At 46.3% G+C, this 15,079-nt stretch overlaps 9 protein-coding genes across 9 annotated transcripts; 6 read left to right on the top strand and 3 right to left on the bottom strand.

Moving 5' to 3' along the window:
- Positions 1-1,031: 1,031 nt before the first annotated feature.
- Positions 1,032-1,559, top strand: BGZ61DRAFT_485895 (uncharacterized protein; the record flags this gene model as incomplete). The annotated part of the gene is made up of 1 exon (XM_046249776.1): positions 1,032-1,559. The coding sequence occupies one exon, from the start codon at positions 1,032-1,034 to the stop codon at positions 1,557-1,559; it is 528 nt and encodes a 175-aa protein (XP_046095651.1).
- Positions 1,560-2,965: 1,406 nt separating this feature from the next.
- Positions 2,966-3,487, top strand: BGZ61DRAFT_465357 (uncharacterized protein). Its single transcript, XM_046247572.1, has 3 exons — positions 2,966-3,309; positions 3,376-3,417; positions 3,466-3,487. Exon 1 carries the CDS (start codon positions 2,973-2,975, stop codon positions 3,141-3,143), a length of 171 nt encoding a protein of 56 aa, XP_046095650.1. The 5' UTR covers positions 2,966-2,972; the 3' UTR covers positions 3,144-3,309; positions 3,376-3,417; positions 3,466-3,487.
- A 2,158-nt stretch (positions 3,488-5,645) lies between these two features.
- Positions 5,646-6,125, top strand: BGZ61DRAFT_485894 (uncharacterized protein; the record flags this gene model as incomplete). Its single annotated transcript, XM_046249775.1, has 1 exon — positions 5,646-6,125. The coding sequence occupies one exon, from the start codon at positions 5,646-5,648 to the stop codon at positions 6,123-6,125; it is 480 nt and encodes a 159-aa protein (XP_046095649.1).
- Positions 6,126-7,219: 1,094 nt separating this feature from the next.
- Positions 7,220-7,832, top strand: BGZ61DRAFT_485893 (uncharacterized protein; the record flags this gene model as incomplete). The annotated part of the gene is made up of 2 exons (XM_046249774.1): positions 7,220-7,280; positions 7,339-7,832. 2 exons carry the CDS (start codon positions 7,220-7,222, stop codon positions 7,830-7,832), a joined length of 555 nt encoding a protein of 184 aa, XP_046095648.1.
- An 862-nt stretch (positions 7,833-8,694) lies between these two features.
- BGZ61DRAFT_311158 (uncharacterized protein) lies at positions 8,695-9,545 on the bottom strand (the record flags this gene model as incomplete). The annotated part of the gene is made up of 3 exons (XM_046238809.1): positions 8,695-8,839; positions 8,888-9,121; positions 9,172-9,545. Coding segments are annotated over 3 exons (753 nt in total), but the record flags the coding sequence as incomplete, so codon positions are not given.
- Positions 9,546-9,759: 214 nt separating this feature from the next.
- On the bottom strand, positions 9,760-11,206 carry BGZ61DRAFT_566935 (uncharacterized protein; the record flags this gene model as incomplete). The annotated part of the gene is made up of 3 exons (XM_046255946.1): positions 9,760-9,896; positions 9,930-11,034; positions 11,090-11,206. The coding sequence occupies 3 exons, from the start codon at positions 11,204-11,206 to the stop codon at positions 9,760-9,762; spliced, it is 1,359 nt and encodes a 452-aa protein (XP_046095646.1).
- Positions 11,207-12,401: 1,195 nt separating this feature from the next.
- BGZ61DRAFT_465351 (uncharacterized protein) lies at positions 12,402-12,707 on the top strand. The gene has a single exon (XM_046247571.1). The coding sequence runs from the start codon at positions 12,527-12,529 to the stop codon at positions 12,680-12,682; it is 156 nt and encodes a 51-aa protein (XP_046095645.1). The 5' UTR covers positions 12,402-12,526; the 3' UTR covers positions 12,683-12,707.
- Positions 12,708-13,362: 655 nt separating this feature from the next.
- Positions 13,363-14,107, top strand: BGZ61DRAFT_465350 (uncharacterized protein). Its single transcript, XM_046247570.1, has 2 exons — positions 13,363-13,626; positions 13,680-14,107. Exons 1-2 carry the CDS (start codon positions 13,464-13,466, stop codon positions 13,829-13,831), a joined length of 315 nt encoding a protein of 104 aa, XP_046095644.1. The 5' UTR covers positions 13,363-13,463; the 3' UTR covers positions 13,832-14,107.
- Positions 13,922-14,831, bottom strand: BGZ61DRAFT_485890 (uncharacterized protein; the record flags this gene model as incomplete). The annotated part of the gene is made up of 2 exons (XM_046249773.1): positions 13,922-14,569; positions 14,622-14,831. 2 exons carry the CDS (start codon positions 14,829-14,831, stop codon positions 13,922-13,924), a joined length of 858 nt encoding a protein of 285 aa, XP_046095643.1.
- Positions 14,832-15,079: the final 248 nt, after the last annotated feature.

Here is a 15,079-nt window from a genome sequence, read left to right as displayed (position 1 = left end):
GTATCTGTATGAGTGAGTAGAGATGTTTGCACCAAAGGCGGCCACAGCTCGTCGCACGCATCACCATAGACCATACCGGTCTCATCCATCATCCGCTGCAGCTTCTTCGCCAACTCACTTAACCCAACCTGCTTATCCTCAAAAAAGATAAAATACCGGTAAGAGAGAACCTCGTTATTCTCGTCATAAGTCTCGCCTCCTATCCAAGATACCCGGTCACAGATTCCTTGACAGGAATCCATCCACCGTTGCAAGTATTGGAATGCCAGGTCCGGTTCACCAGCCAGCTTACGAATCTGCCAGGCTAAGCCCAACACATGGCCTTCCATCTTGTCAACTATCGCTATCAGTATGTAAATCTTTAATAAGACTAGTGATTACATAAAGGTCCTTACATTGGTATTCTGTGAATATGACAGTGTGGTGTTGGTGTCAGCTTGGAATTCAAGCTCAACCCTTCTCCATGGGGCTCTGATTTATATTGCGATCGAGCTAGTATAACGTGGATCTGAGCACTCCGAGTGGATATGCACAACACCCCTCAGAGAGATAGTTATGCAGCCGCATTATTATTAATATTTAGGACAAAGTCACTCTGTACGAAGTTAGAAATGGAAAGCCTAAGCATTTTCGGCCAAGCATGAAGCTTTTCTCAAACCAAGAGCGGACCTCTCAGTCAAGATACACTCACTTGACGGGGTAAAGCATAAGCAGCGGAGGAATCACCGAGGGAGGAAATGGATTCCCAAGTCACTTTCAGCTCTTCAGTATTCTTCCCACTAGGTGCTGCTTATGCTCACAATTGTCTATTGAGGGTACAGGTACAGGAAATTGGAGGAGCTTCCTACCCTATACCATCCTACTTGTCCGCTATGTCAGTTCCAAAAGTTGACTTGAATTATTACAGGCAACAATAGTTTGCACTGGAAACGGCTCTATACATAGCTATTTTAAATTTAACTGAAACTAATTTATAAAAGAGCTGTCATCCCGTTGGTGTATGGTCCCATACGAAAGACACGACCCGCGTCATGGCGAACCGAAGTTTCTCAATGGCAGAATCCGATTCACAAAATCAGCAATTTCTTTTTGACTATCTATGTCGTTCTCTTAGCGAATGGCAGGGGCGTGCAAGCAGACTCGCACGAGAACGGGACGACGCGCAGTATGCGGTCAGAATGGAACAAGCAAAATTAGCCGAGGCCATGACTGGGTGGCGAATGGCTCAACTTCGATTGACCGAGGAGGTGAATCTCCGAGAAACAGGCAATCGCCTTGTAAGCGTACAGAGAACGCTCATCGACAGGCTGGAGAGTGAATTGAAGGACTTGAACGAAATGGACGGTTCGGACGTAGCACTGCCTGCAGATCCACAGAATTTACTTCCTTTGCTGCCAGCCTCCCAAGAACTACTCTCGGGCGAAGAACACCCGGTCTTAGGAGATGGATCTACTAAGCCAACCAAAAGAAAGAGAGGGCTGGGCTTGGAAGGACCATCGAAACAGAATCGATTTGAAGAAACGTACTCTATCGAGGGAGCCAACCAATCAACTGGTTGAGGGTAGTTGAGTAGAAGAATAAACACGATTTGAAATATCCATTGGTAGCTTGTGTACTCAGTCCTTCCTCTACATCACCCTAGTGCTATGAAACCGAAATACAGGAATGCAACAATCAAAGCATGTAATGCAGACACCCCTCGTGTGCGATCGGTTCGCCATATGTACCCTGAGGCTGACTCGATGCATTTCCTCAGCCATAGAAATTGCCGAGATGCGCTGGATTGGATAAGAGAAGAGCCCAAACAGCTAAGCAAACACATAAGTCAATTGTCTAATCTTTGAAAATAAAATTGTGGTCCATAAGTGTCTCTTAGGTGTCTCGTGAGAGATGCCTCACGCTCCTACAGCAGGGAAAAGGGGTAGTCAGGAAATGGACCATTCCCTAAGATATTAAAAAAGGTCCCTACACCTCAGTGCAAGAAAATGATCCACAAGCCCTCTCAAAGCCGTGCCTTACTCATACGAAAGCGAGAGATGTCGACCCTCCTGCCAGGCCCTGGTGTCGTTGATCAAAACCCGGAATTTCAAGCCCCGGAGGATAACCCTATCGGTGGACGTTTCTTGGCCACCACCAGGAAGAATGGATACCCTTTTTTCCTTTGTGGAAGGTGTGGTGACAGATCATATCTGGTCCAAGAACAATGTCACCAAGCGAAATGGCCAGGCGGATACTCAACCGGTGTGACGCGGGTTCCCTGTGGATCAACTCGAGAAGTCCTGGGAAAGGCTACTGCGGTGAGTCTTTAGGTGACTACCATGGATTTTCTTAGGAAGGTCTGACATACCGTGTTAGAATGCCAATCTAGATCAACACCGTACTCGGAACACCACGTCCAGGGAATACCACGGTGGTCCAAAAGTCTGGAGAATGAATGGCTTGGGGGGTGGTGGAGTTTCAGTTGCATTGAAGACTCGCACAACACTCCCTTCAATTAGGAAGCACCTCCCTGAGCTGTTTGAATCAGAGTCTAGAGCGTTGTAGAAATTGAAGATCACTCTAGTAATCTTATCCCTCTCGTCTGTTTGGATGACCAGTGACTTTGGCGCACTTGAAACAATAAAACAGATTGTATGCAATTTTAACCATCCGAGTTTCTATGTCGTCGGCTGACATTGTCTCAATTGATATTCGGCATCGTAAGCATCTAATTGTAAAAACCATCGCTTGAGCATTGTCCATGTTGTTGATAACTCATCCACCGAATGGTGTTGATGACTGCGTTTAATATCAAGAACAGTTAATTTAAGCTGCCTTAGGCCAGAACTGTGCGAAAAAGAAAAGAGAAACTCCGAAATTGGTGAGCTATACTGTACAGTAAGACTTAATGATCTAGATTTACTTTGGGTGATCCTAATATCTTGTAGCTACACCAACCCCCCCCCCCCCCCCGCCGTGATCTTTCCCCCTCAATGTTCAATCATGCCCCAGTCCACAACTCCCGTTTCCTACTCCTAGATGAAAATGCCTCTCCCAATTTACGCCGATCGCCGGTATTGGTCCTGGAATGGAGCTTTATCCACGATAGTATAAATTGCTGCATGCATTGTCGGGACATTTTCGGCCCTATGCGTGAAAGTTAACTTCTGCATAGTCATTCGTCAATGGACTTTGCCACTCACGCTTTTTCTAGCCGCGCCATTCTATTTTTGTTAGAACACTTTCTACTCTGTGGTCAGGGGCAAGTTTTACCTAGCGTCCCACTCAGAGGAATTCTTCTCCCAACGTTCTCGGTCTTTTTTTTGGTCCCTAGCAATTTTTTCTTAGTCAGTGATAAAGATACTTGCGTTGAAAAACAGATCGGCAAGTACTGACTCGTCCATCTTTTTCAAGAAGCTGGAAAGGTTTGGAGTAACCCTATATCTTCGATTAGTCGCCGCAGTGAGTGTGGTGACACACACTCACGCCATGGTGTTAGATCGACCGGCTGCGTTGGACATATCTTGCTGCTGGGCCGGTCGAAACTGGTACTCGTGGTCGTTCCTGAGCATCGGCGACGTTCTCGTCTGCCTTGTACCTGATACCAGGCCGTTGTCGGGGTTTCGGTTGATATGGGACATGTTTAATTCTCGACAGAGGATCAGTGTGATGACAAAATGTGGAGGAAAGCCTCTTGCGAGCCGCTTTGAACTTTTTATGCAATTGGTATGATCCCGATACTTTGGTACGGCTGAGCAGTTTTACCATGTTTTAACCGATGTGCGCAGGATGCAAGGATCAAGGATTGTGCCAACTCGAATGAAAACGCCGTGCGGAATTGAACCCTCCAAGCCATGCACACAGCGTGGGATAGAAAGACCCGAGTGTGTTCCAAGCAGGATCGGGTCTGAGCCAGCATGCCCTCCAAACTTGCAAATTCAAGCAGTTAGTAACCCCACGACCATATTAGCAATTGCGTAATTAGCCACTGCCTCGGTACGGAGGGGCATGGACCGTAACTCCGAAACCACTCCTCCGCGTGGCCGGATCTTGGCATCTCTCTACTTGGTTTAGCGTTGGCGCTGGGGCATGCACTTGTGTACAGCACGTGCCCATCGGACCTGATTTTGTCGCAGAAGGGCGCTCGGCATGGCCGGATCTTGACACCCTGAGTGATTTGTTGGTCCTCAAGATCAAGATCCGTGCCCAGACGAGGGCCGGACGAGACCAGGAACGGCACCATTATATAGACCTGCATATTAGCTACCAAACGAGGTTAGATGATCCGGATATCGGAGCTTTTGAATACGTGTTGGAAGATGACCCTGTATTACGAAACCTCTGATAGATTGACATCATAACCTTAGTCAGAGGGGGTGTCAGAAAACCCCTCTCTAACCGGCCCGGTCCATCCAGGCCCAAGAAATCATCGACATCATCATCGCTTTAAACACTATTGCCTTGATCAAATTAACCGTATCGGATCCATCAAGACGGTTACATAGCGGAGGAGACTCCTTAAAAATTGCAAATAGTAAATCACGTAATGTTGTTAGGGAATCCGATCGTATATATAAAATAAGTGAAGGACTTTCTAAAATGGGGAGTAAGAATCCGGAAGGGGATTGAATTCCATGGCTTCGGCGCACTCCTTACCCAAGCCCTCTACCAGCGATATGACCTCGTTATTTACAGCAAGGCATCTGAAAATAATAGAATCATTCACTTTTGCTTTATTGAGCGCGCGGGCAAGGTACTCGCACTGGCGGTTGGCCAACATAAGCTCCCCTTCCAAGCGTTCTCTCTCCACAGTTTCATATTGTAATTTTTGATTCAACTGCCAATATTTTTGATCGGCGTAATGATCAGAAATGTCGGACTCAACGTGGCCAGTCGCCAGGTCCAGTGGTGTCGAAGAGCCAGAACTTTGGGATTCGTCTGGAAGATGGTGCATACTTGTTGTTTCGATGAAAGGGACTGCATAAAATCTTTGGCCAACTCCAGAGATTAGTTCTCGATAGACACTTATTCCATGCTCACTTAGGTTCTTAGAAAATAAGTGGTCATCGTCTGATGAACGTAGAATCCAAGAATACCCATCGCTTTTCTTGGTCGCCAATCGAACCTTTGTGGGCTCGATTGTCAGCCCAACACTATCCTCTTTGAAGTGTCAGCCGCGATACTTTAATATATTGGCGGGTTGTCTTACTGATATGAGCTGCCAGCAATTCCCTACAACTTCTTCTTAGTAACTTTCTTTCGTTGGCGCTCTGTCGCGTGTCATCATGACTCATTGGGACGTGGTCGATATTCTCACTCATGTTTGTATCAAATAAAACCTTGTAGAGGAGCGGTTGCTGCACAATTCTTAATTCTTACCAAGCTCTTTTGTACATCCACCCAGCAGGAGCAGAACAATACCGAATTTGATTTTTGTCCACGATTGGTATTAAAAGATCCAATTTTGCCACACAGTACATAGAATACTACTGTCAGAGCTGAAAGTTGACAGATCAGTTAGTGGAAGCCAAGTTCTGGCCATTCAAACCCGACACCTAAACAGATCTGGCCTTAAGCTGAGATCAACAGTGCTTGAGAAGCTTGTATTAATATGTCTACTTGTATCGATCGAGATTTAGAGATCGTAATACACCGCCACTCCGACGATGACAAGTTCTAGCTTCTGGGGCGCGAGCCTAGGCCCTCAAACTCTCTGGTGGGTGCAGGCGATTAGCAGAGAATTAACGCACTATAAGGACTGTGTAAAGCTCCAGGACTGGGAGATTAAGAAGCTCACACACGAGAAAACTGTGCTGAAACGTCAGAATGATCAACAAATCACTTGCCAGCAACAAATCATCCACGCCCAGACAAGGCTCATTGAATCGCTGAGACACCGGGTCGTCCAGCATCGAGGGGTCTCACTCACGGAGCTTGATCTCGACTCTTTGTTTCTGCCACAGTCGGCCGAAACATGTCACGAGGACTTTGTACCAGATTCTCCCTCATCGGGGATGTTTTCTACCAACATCTTGACAGCCATGGCTGAATCCACAGACGGCGAAGCACCAAGTGTTGGTGGGTCCTACACGTCGAGGGACCAAAGGTGTCAATCTTCTCAGTTTGCAGATGGAATAAGCCAATAGACGAATATTTTTCAGTATACCAGTGTTCCGTAAACGTACAGTATGCATTTTGATGTAATCCCATATATATGGCTGTTTGAGGACACTTGCGGTTTCTTCAGGTCCATTTGCAGCTTATAAAACGACACGGGGCTCGTTCAGCATGCACATAGCAACATCGTATTTAGATCATGCCGACTTAATAACTGATTCCATGTACCTTCTTGCTCTCTCAATGTCTGGTCTGAATATATAATTATTATGGAGGGAAGAGGCTGGATAAAACGCATTTCTCATTGTTTTGACAGGGCAGCACCACCTCCTCCTGATCCGTCATCAAAAGAAATCGACTCGCCCCAGGTGCATATAGCGTGGCTAGCTGAAGAAAATCGAAGGCTGAGAAACGAGCGGGAATACTTGGACAACTTAATTAAAGAGGTCTTACCCATTGTACCGCTGATTGAATTGCACACTGCTGGGCTCAACTCCACGCTTCGTAACTTTCAGCGGGAATGGAAAGATTGGGAAATGTATCGTACGACGAGCATGCAGCGCTCAACGACTGGGTTTCAACGAAAGCCTTTTAGCAAAGAACCTCAGAAAAGGGCTCGATAGTGCAAAATAGTTTCTGCCTAATGCCATTGGTCTGAGAACCGCGTAAATAATGAATCTCAGTAGTTCCATACTCGTGCTATCTAAACTGTCTGGGTGGGGATGTCAACCGAATAATGCAATCAAATTTACTGATATGTGTGCTATCAGAGGTTATTGGTCTATCTAAGCAGCTTTCTAGGAAATACGACTAGTAAATACCACCTGAATGGGCGGGAGATGGTACCCAATGCAAAACTAACTCACGTAAGGTAATGATCTGGGCTCTGAATTACCAGCTACTAGTTTATTGTTCACTTTTGGGCGAAGTCGTGTGATCAACTTCCAGCTGTCAAGCGGTGCCTCTCCCCGCTAGACATAAAAAAATGTCCACAAGTACATATTTGGCTAACTAGTGAAAGTCTCATGACGACACCTGTGAACTGAGACTAGTTGGCTTATAAAAATCCTTCACTGCCTTGTGGGCTGCTGAAATTCCTGTCTACGAGCAATAATTAGAAAGAATGGATCTGAAGGGCCACAAAGCAAAGCTAAACATGGAGGCTTCAGTTACGGACGACTCGGGTACGACCATCTATATTCCCATCTCATTTTCCCATGTACAACGCTCATCAGAATCTAGATAGTGATTTTCGGAACTCTACAGACGACGAAACCGACAGCATGGAGGAATCTATCGTTTCGGATTCGGAGGTTGAGTTGCCGCTGAGTGAGAATGATGATCGAACTACAGGTGTTTGCCACAATATGCGGCGATCAAGATCTCTGGGCTCTGGCCGCTCCAAGGCCGTTGCCTGTGGTTATGGGAGCCACACCTCGGCTATGCGAGCTTGCCCACGCCATATTGCGGATTGCCAGGACGGTATTCTTTGCGCCATCAAACTCCTTGAAGAGGCTTTAGAACTACGTTTGTCTATGGGAAGGAATGATTGTGGCGGTGTCTGTGCCTGTCGGCAAGCCGCGAGATCCACACACGACTACCAGAGCGCGGCATCCCAAACGGATAGGCATTCGGACTATTTGCATTCATCTCCATTTTCGGACTCATTTGCCATTGGTTCCGATTCGGACGTTCCGTTGCTGAGGTCAAGGTTCCGTCACTACGGTAAACGCTGAGGGAGCAACGCAATTAGTGTACAGATGATAGGAGCTATCCAATAGTCAAAACATATAGTCCATATCAGTTCCCAAAAGATACGCACGGCTCGGCTTTTATGTTTTCTATTTGAGGGTGATTGTAATTAAATGACTAACGACTCACTATCTAGCTATGGGGTTTCTACGATGGCGACTTCCGAAAGGCATCCTCTCGAACAAGGCCAGGGGCCCGTAGAAGAGATGTTATTGTGGAAGCGGTCTTTGAGCCAGGTTTATGGTTCTGGCCTGACTCATTTGAGCCTAGATTGCATTTGACCGAGGGCGATCCTTGTCGACCACGAAAACGGCCTTTTTCATACAAGTCTTGCTGGGTTTGAGGCATTGCCTTTGATAATCAGACAAACCGCACTTTAGTCTGCTGCAGTCCGCAAATCAGAGTATAGGGCCTCACCTTGATTGTTCGGCTTTAGAGCATAGACTAAGTTTTGTTGGTACAGAGAGACCCAAGGTCATTAGGTGGACTCCATGTTATATTTGAATGAATAGACATTGTCCTCGAGCATATTGTGACTTGAGTGAACATCTGGCCGGACGGCTTAAGGTCATCAATGCTTCATTCCCATCTAGCTCAATGGGGAATGTACAAATGTCCAAATTAAGAAAGTTCTAAAGTAGACTTTTATACCTCTCTATCACCAGGTGGTGAATCCCCCAGACGCGCTAATTCTAGATGCCCGACCTCATCTGTACCTCCTTCTTGATCCCAGATATTACTTATTTTATCGTAAGTATTCCCGTGCTGATGAATGGATCTGACATGTGGAGTTGAAGGACAGATTCGATTGATAAAGAAGGCAAATTGGCGGAGACAGAGTTTGAGCCTTAATGTTGGTAAGCAAGCTGAGATGATCCAGATGGACATCTCGATCGCACTCCACCCGACAATGCGAGCGAGAGTGTAGGAGCGATCGTCAGTAGAATATTGGATGAGCGTCTTGAATTGATAGGCAGAAACAGCGATACCCCTAGATATGAGGTTAGTGTATGATTGTAAAAGACTCGAATGAACCTACAGAAGGCCGAATCCAAATACACCAGTAATGAAGACTTTTCTAGACACCTCCATCCTCAACCCCCAGAGGAATGGCAAAGGTAGTATCAGTATAGCGAAGTCGCTAATGCCTTTTACTATAGCATTCGCAATCCAAATGCTCATTCTATTGATACAATGCCCTGGGAGGCTAGGGTGCCAAATCTTTTGCGTCGGGATGCAACGGAGGACACACAACCATGCCATACAGACAGGCCTGTGTTCGTCAGATAATGTCCATCTGCTAATGGTGAGGGTCATTCATACCAAGCAATAATCAAGACTCCAATGGTACACAGCCCGAGCCTAAAATTTGCATCTCCACTAAAGATGTTGTGGAGTAAAAGCAAGAAGCTCATCTTAGTCCAGACAAGAGTAAAAATATAGAGGATCTCAGCCCCTAGTTGGAGTTTTTCAATCTTGACGAGCTCATCGGGGAGTACCTCAGTGCCAACATGCAAACCCACGCCTTTCTGAACCATGGCAGCCATGAGACCCATGGCAATGAAATTCCAGAGTAAGAACCAGACAACCATACAGCGGTCCCGCAATCTGTGTGGACGAGCGAGCCACCACAGAAGCACAGCTACAAAGTTGGTAAAAGCCGTGGACGCAAGGACCATAACGCACCATGGCTGCAGAGAGTCCGAATTCATGATTATGACGCCGTCTGTATCAGGTTAAAAGAAGAGGTAGAAAGTCATAAATGTGGTGGACTCGCTTTCAGAGGGATGGAGGGTCATTTATACACTTCAAAGAGGATCGCTGGCCCATAAGTTGACCCACTCTCACGACTGGGACCCAAATTTATACGGGGAATTCATGCTCATGTAGATCCCGTATTCATTTTGGTGTTTAGGGAGCTATGCTATCTACACGTAGTATCACTTTGTTTCCTGCATGCAAATTGACCATCCAAGCCTGTGCCTGGCAAAGGACGTGACCCTCGGGGCTTGCCATCATTTGTTTCCGGTTTGCTATGCCTGCAGGTTCTGGAGAAACTAAATTGATATGTAACCACTCACTGTGGGAGATTTCGATGCGTCGTGGAACAAACAGTGTGCCAGTCCCGTTCAACTGCCGGGTATTGTGAACTTCAATCATGCGAGTGTTACACATAGGTCCTGAACCAGTACCGGGACTTTTAGTAACACGGATTCCGGGGTCTATGAAAGTTAGGTTGAAAGTCTCTTCCGGGAAACAATCTGGCAGTGTGGTTGTACCCACGAAGCTGCGATCCAGTGTCACCCATACGGGTCCCGGAAAAAAGGGAAGTGCAGAATTTTTCCTTATATGGGCAACCAGGTATACAGCGTCCAGTTTGGCGTCGAATATGTGTTGGATGGAGACATCTCTAAGCTCCGTGCAAAATATTGGCTGCGGGAGAGTGTTGAATCCATCGTTGAAACTCCAGCGGCCCGGAATATGCCACGTCGTTTCAAATCCGATTTCTTTGTCAAGACATTCGTAGATGCAGGTTCCTGACTGCTGACGGCAAGCTCCTTGGCAATGGCTAGTCATTTGATTCTGGCACCACTTGGGGTTCTGTATCAATGGCCTCTTCTTTGTTATCTTCTCCTTGTTTTGCCTTTCTAGGAGACTTAATCGATGTCTATACGCCTCAAAGACTATCCCCTGGTCGGGAAGTTTGGCCCGATCAACAGCCATTGAAGTAACCGACTTCTGTTGGCTGGCGATATCGCTTGCAACTTGGCGAGAGCAAAGACTCATATTGCAGTTTTCCCATTTCTCAGTGCTTGAATTCGAAAGCCGAGCTTTTGTGATAAGTGTCGCACGACGATCGGTTGTATACAAATCAAGCTCATGAGTTGGGGACCAAAATGCCGCAGAGGTGACGTACGACAAGTAGACTTGGGTTTCTGTCATATCTGACTTGTCATCTCGTCCTCGACTAATCGTGAAGCATATCGAGTGTTGGTCATCCTTTTGCAGTTCAATCTTTGCTGCTTTTCGCGAATCTGGACATATGAGGGGCTGGTGATTTCCATGTGCGCTGATGGGTGGGCGGTTGACTTGTATCACTGCAGTCGGGTCTCTTGGCTTAACTTTGATTGAGCGCCGGTCAATATTGGTTCCAAAGCCAGAAACGTGGATTTTAACCACAGACAGCTATGAAAATATCAGCTTAGTCGGTATCAGGTGGCGTATTTTCAAGGAGGCTTACTCCGTGGAAAGTCAAGGGGATCACCCGGCACACTTGGGCGCCATTCATAAAAAAAGTAACTGAGGCAGTTTCCAGATGTTTTATGTCGTATTCAATCATCTGAGTGATATCCATCATATTGTAGAGATTTTATCGATCTTTCAGTCCCATGCTAATGAGCTTTTATAAGTTGCATTGAGCTACAGCAATACAGATCGCTTTTATTATTACTGACTATCCTTCACCTCTCGAGGTGTGAAAGTTTATTGGCGCTTTGTCTCTTCCTAGTGGAGAGAGACGGATTTGGACGAGCGGAGGTGTTGCATCCGACAAAAGTGGATTGCTTGGATCATGAATTCAATATTGAAATGCAAATAAAAATATCAACAAAAGGCTAGTGGTGCAATCAGATGATATCCAATAAATGGCTCTCCGTCAATATCAATAACCGTCCCATCAGACATAAAGTTGCCCGCAAATGGTCCACTATCTTTACGTTGGTATCGCATTCCATTGTGGCATTTGATGTCTCTATGAGTAGTCTTGGTACACGGCTGCGTCAGAGGGCGTCCTTCCTGGAATCCTGTCGCTGTGTTTGGTTGTTCTCGCCGATACCTTTGACATCCTCAATTGGCTCACCTCTTGTACAAGCTGGTTGGTTGGGGTACTGCAAACTCCCATGGGTATCTTTTGAATATGCCGCAGGATGCAGATGTTCCCCGTAACTTGAACGCAACCAGTAGCGATACTCCCTATTGGTCCTCGCTGGCGCATGATGTGCTAAAGCTGGCTCGCCTTTCGACTTTTTCCGCTTACGGTCGCTCGAAAAAGAGCTGTTGGATAGAGACTTTTCAGTTGGATATCGATTTCGCTTGGGATAGCGCGGTTTGGTTAGGTCTCTCCATGCATCTGCCAACATTCTGTCGTCGCTGGAGGAACTAGGGATGGTTTTCTGTCTTGAATGATGCATGAGACCTTCTGCAGCCTTTTTAGTTTCACTGCTTGAAGGTGCTAAGAGGTAAGGAAACAAAAATAAAATAACCGGCACATGAAGATGAAAATGGTTTTTCCTTTTTTTTTTTTTTTTTTGGACAAGTCCACTTTAGTTGGTTTCCCGCCACGAACCGTTGTGAGTCTAAGTTGCTGTAATGCAATGGTACAATTCAGTCGCTCTCGAATTTCATTAAGATACTTATCTACCCTACAGTCGTAGTTCGATTTTTTTCTGTACGGTGGTGGATATTGAGTCCCGGTGTTGGCTGTTTGTTACTTCCCATGCAGCATTGCATTGCTTGATTTTCATATCGCATTGCTGAACAGCAGCTGTGAGTCCATCACAATGAAGCTTTATCAATGGCAAAAAGGGAATTATAACCTCTTTAGCCACATGATTCTTATGAGCTAAATCCCATCGCAGTCTGCCACTCTCCCGACTGAGATTCACTATAAGCTTTTGTGATGAAACCTTTGCTTCCGTGTCTGCTGGTTCATTGCATCGATTGTCGAGAGGTTTCAAGGGACAAAGGTCATTTTGGTCCAGGGACCTCCTTCTATTTATTCTCAGAAGTTGTGAAATGCGATTTTTCAAGCCCGGTTTCTTCATTTTGCAGCTGAAGCTTGTAAACTTGAAGTTTCGAGGACATTTAATATGTCATTGAGTATCTAAAAACGGCCGTGAGCCTATGGGCATTTGTGGATCTACACTAATAAAATCTGTGCTCGAAGAAACTTAATCGGTGTGATGTTGCTGATATCCTCAGCGCGAATTCGTTATAAGATTCGTGGCAGACCTACTGTATCTCTGCGGTGCGCGTAATCTTTTAGCTATCTCATAATTCGACGCGGATGGATAGTCAACCCAGCCTTCCAGCAGCGGATGGTTATGTCGCTCCAGGGTAGCTGCTCTTGCCTATTAAATGGGGCCCTTGGCGATAAGCTGGCCCTACAGCTAGGGCCTGGATGAAGGAAGGGAATCTGCACACTCTGTTTATATGGGGATAATCCCTGGCCTACTTAGAAAAAACACCGATTTTGAGAGACTCTGACTTGACGGATGTGGCGGGATACAGCGACAGTTCAACATTGTTTGGAGGGACTACGTATATTTGGCGTAATCTCCGGAAGGGGTAGACTAGCATGGGTTGACAAAGTACGACCTGACACACTCTGTGGGGAATATGAACATGACTAACTACCGATTTTGGGGCTCCGCACCCTAGTGTCTTGACAGGGGCCATCGGAGATTACAACAGAACGATGCTTCACGTAGTTCGCTCTACATAGGACCCCACTGATGAAAATCTCTAGGGTCGTGTATTAACTTGCCTCCATAAGATGTCTTTGCATACCCCGGGTCTTAAATTCTATTCAATTACCGAGCCCCAACCTCAACAACATGGCCCATACGTCGTCACCCACCACCACGGCCAAGGAGAAGAATCGACTTGCTCAGCATAATTTTCGACAACGTAAGAAAACGTTAATCAAGTTGCTTGAACGTAAACTTTCGATGTGTTACGACATCATCGATTTTTTAGATTGTGAGCTTAGAGAAATGCGTAGGTCTGTCCATGTCTCCCACCTCCTCTCATAGGAACTGACATTCCGGCAGAAGGCGATCCCAAAACAGACAGCAGATATTTTGTGGTCAACAAGGAGGAATTGAATAAAAGGCCCAAGCTGAAAATAATTGGACGCCGCCTCTTGGAACGAGACATCGAACATGTTGAAGGCGACCACATCGAATATGTTGAAGGAGGATGAGAGGCGGGCTCGAGGTCTTGGCTGGGCTTGGTACCATTACAAAAACCTAACCACTAGGAGGGACTTTGTATTCTGAGACTGGATCATGAATCAATCATTCAGGGTCATATTTTCAAGATACCTGCTAAGCACCAGGCTCACAGCCCGTGCTCGAATACGTCTCGCATTGTCAAGATAGTTGCTAAGTACCAGGCTCATAACCCGTGCTTGGGTACGCCTCGCATTGCCTGGTACGAGAGCTGGTCTAGTCACCTCAGTTGCTTCCATATGCCCATCCTCCCAAAGCATCTCTGATATGCAACTACCCTGGTTCGGATCTCGCACATGAATCGTGTCCACTTCATGAAGCGCGCCGTCCTGATGAGTCTCTGCTAGCTCGCCCGCTGGCAGCACGGTCACATCTCCCTCAAGATGATAAATATCATTTTCTGCGTAATCGTCATGGATCACGTCTAATTGATACATCGGAGATAGCGCCTCACTGCATTGGGTACCAGTTTGGTTCGACACATCGCCAGTATCTGGCTGTGACCCAAGTTGATAATTGTCTGTGGGGGGAGTCCTTCTGTCACTAGTAGATTCTGGTGACCTGTTCTCTTCGGTAGTGATTTGTTTGGCGTTTGATAAATTTGTTATCCGTTGCGTTGCCTTTCGGTTCGAGCGCCTTCTTGGTGCATTTCGGTTCGGGCGCCTTCGTGGTGCTAGATACTCTTGAGGTTCGTTCATGTGGGCTTTGAACTGTGATGCCATCAGTAGGTACAAATATAAAATTGGAGTTGATGAGTCGTACGAGAAGATTCAGATCGGGAGCTGTTTCACCCTCAGGGACATGACCTCCGACGCAAAAGTCACCACTTAATGGGTCCCGAAATACCACTACAGTCAAGACTTCTCCCCCCACCCCCAATTGTTCGACCTTCCTTAGAATACTGCGGCCACTTTTCCTCACCTTTGTTTTCTGTTTCTGTGTGTATTCACGTGTGCCCCGTAGAACATCCATATTGATTTCGTGGATGGAGTAAATGTTGATGTATTTTTGCCAATAGGCCCGTTCTTCTTAGTCTCTTTATGTCAACAACAGCTGTTTTGCTCTCCTCGTTCTTTAATATTGACAATAGCTACTCTGGCCGAGCTTCGCGGTCCTACTTGGGCCATTTTTGGATATTGACAAATGTGCTTCCCCCATAGTCCACAAGTGTCTTGTTAATTATTAGCAGGATCTGGACAATTTTGGGCGTTTGGAAGGCA

This window comes from Ilyonectria robusta, assembly GCF_021365365.1.
Source record: "Ilyonectria robusta strain PMI_751 chromosome Unknown BGZ61scaffold_41, whole genome shotgun sequence".
Lineage (NCBI taxonomy): Eukaryota > Fungi > Ascomycota > Sordariomycetes > Hypocreales > Nectriaceae > Ilyonectria > Ilyonectria robusta.
This window is presented reverse-complemented; position numbering and strand designations above follow the sequence as displayed.

Excerpts from the sequence above, each read along its gene's own strand:
- BGZ61DRAFT_465350 (XM_046247570.1), top strand. The coding sequence starts at position 13,464 with ATGGCCCATACGTCGTCACCCACCACCACGGCCAAGGAGAAGAATCGA. Across the intron at positions 13,627-13,679 it reads TTGTGAGCTTAGAGAAATGC|AAGGCGATCCCAAAACAGAC; the intron begins GTAGGTCTGTCC and ends ACATTCCGGCAG.
- BGZ61DRAFT_465357 (XM_046247572.1), top strand. The coding sequence starts at position 2,973 with ATGTTCAATCATGCCCCAGTCCACAACTCCCGTTTCCTACTCCTAGAT.
- BGZ61DRAFT_465351 (XM_046247571.1), top strand. The coding sequence starts at position 12,527 with ATGAAACCTTTGCTTCCGTGTCTGCTGGTTCATTGCATCGATTGTCGA.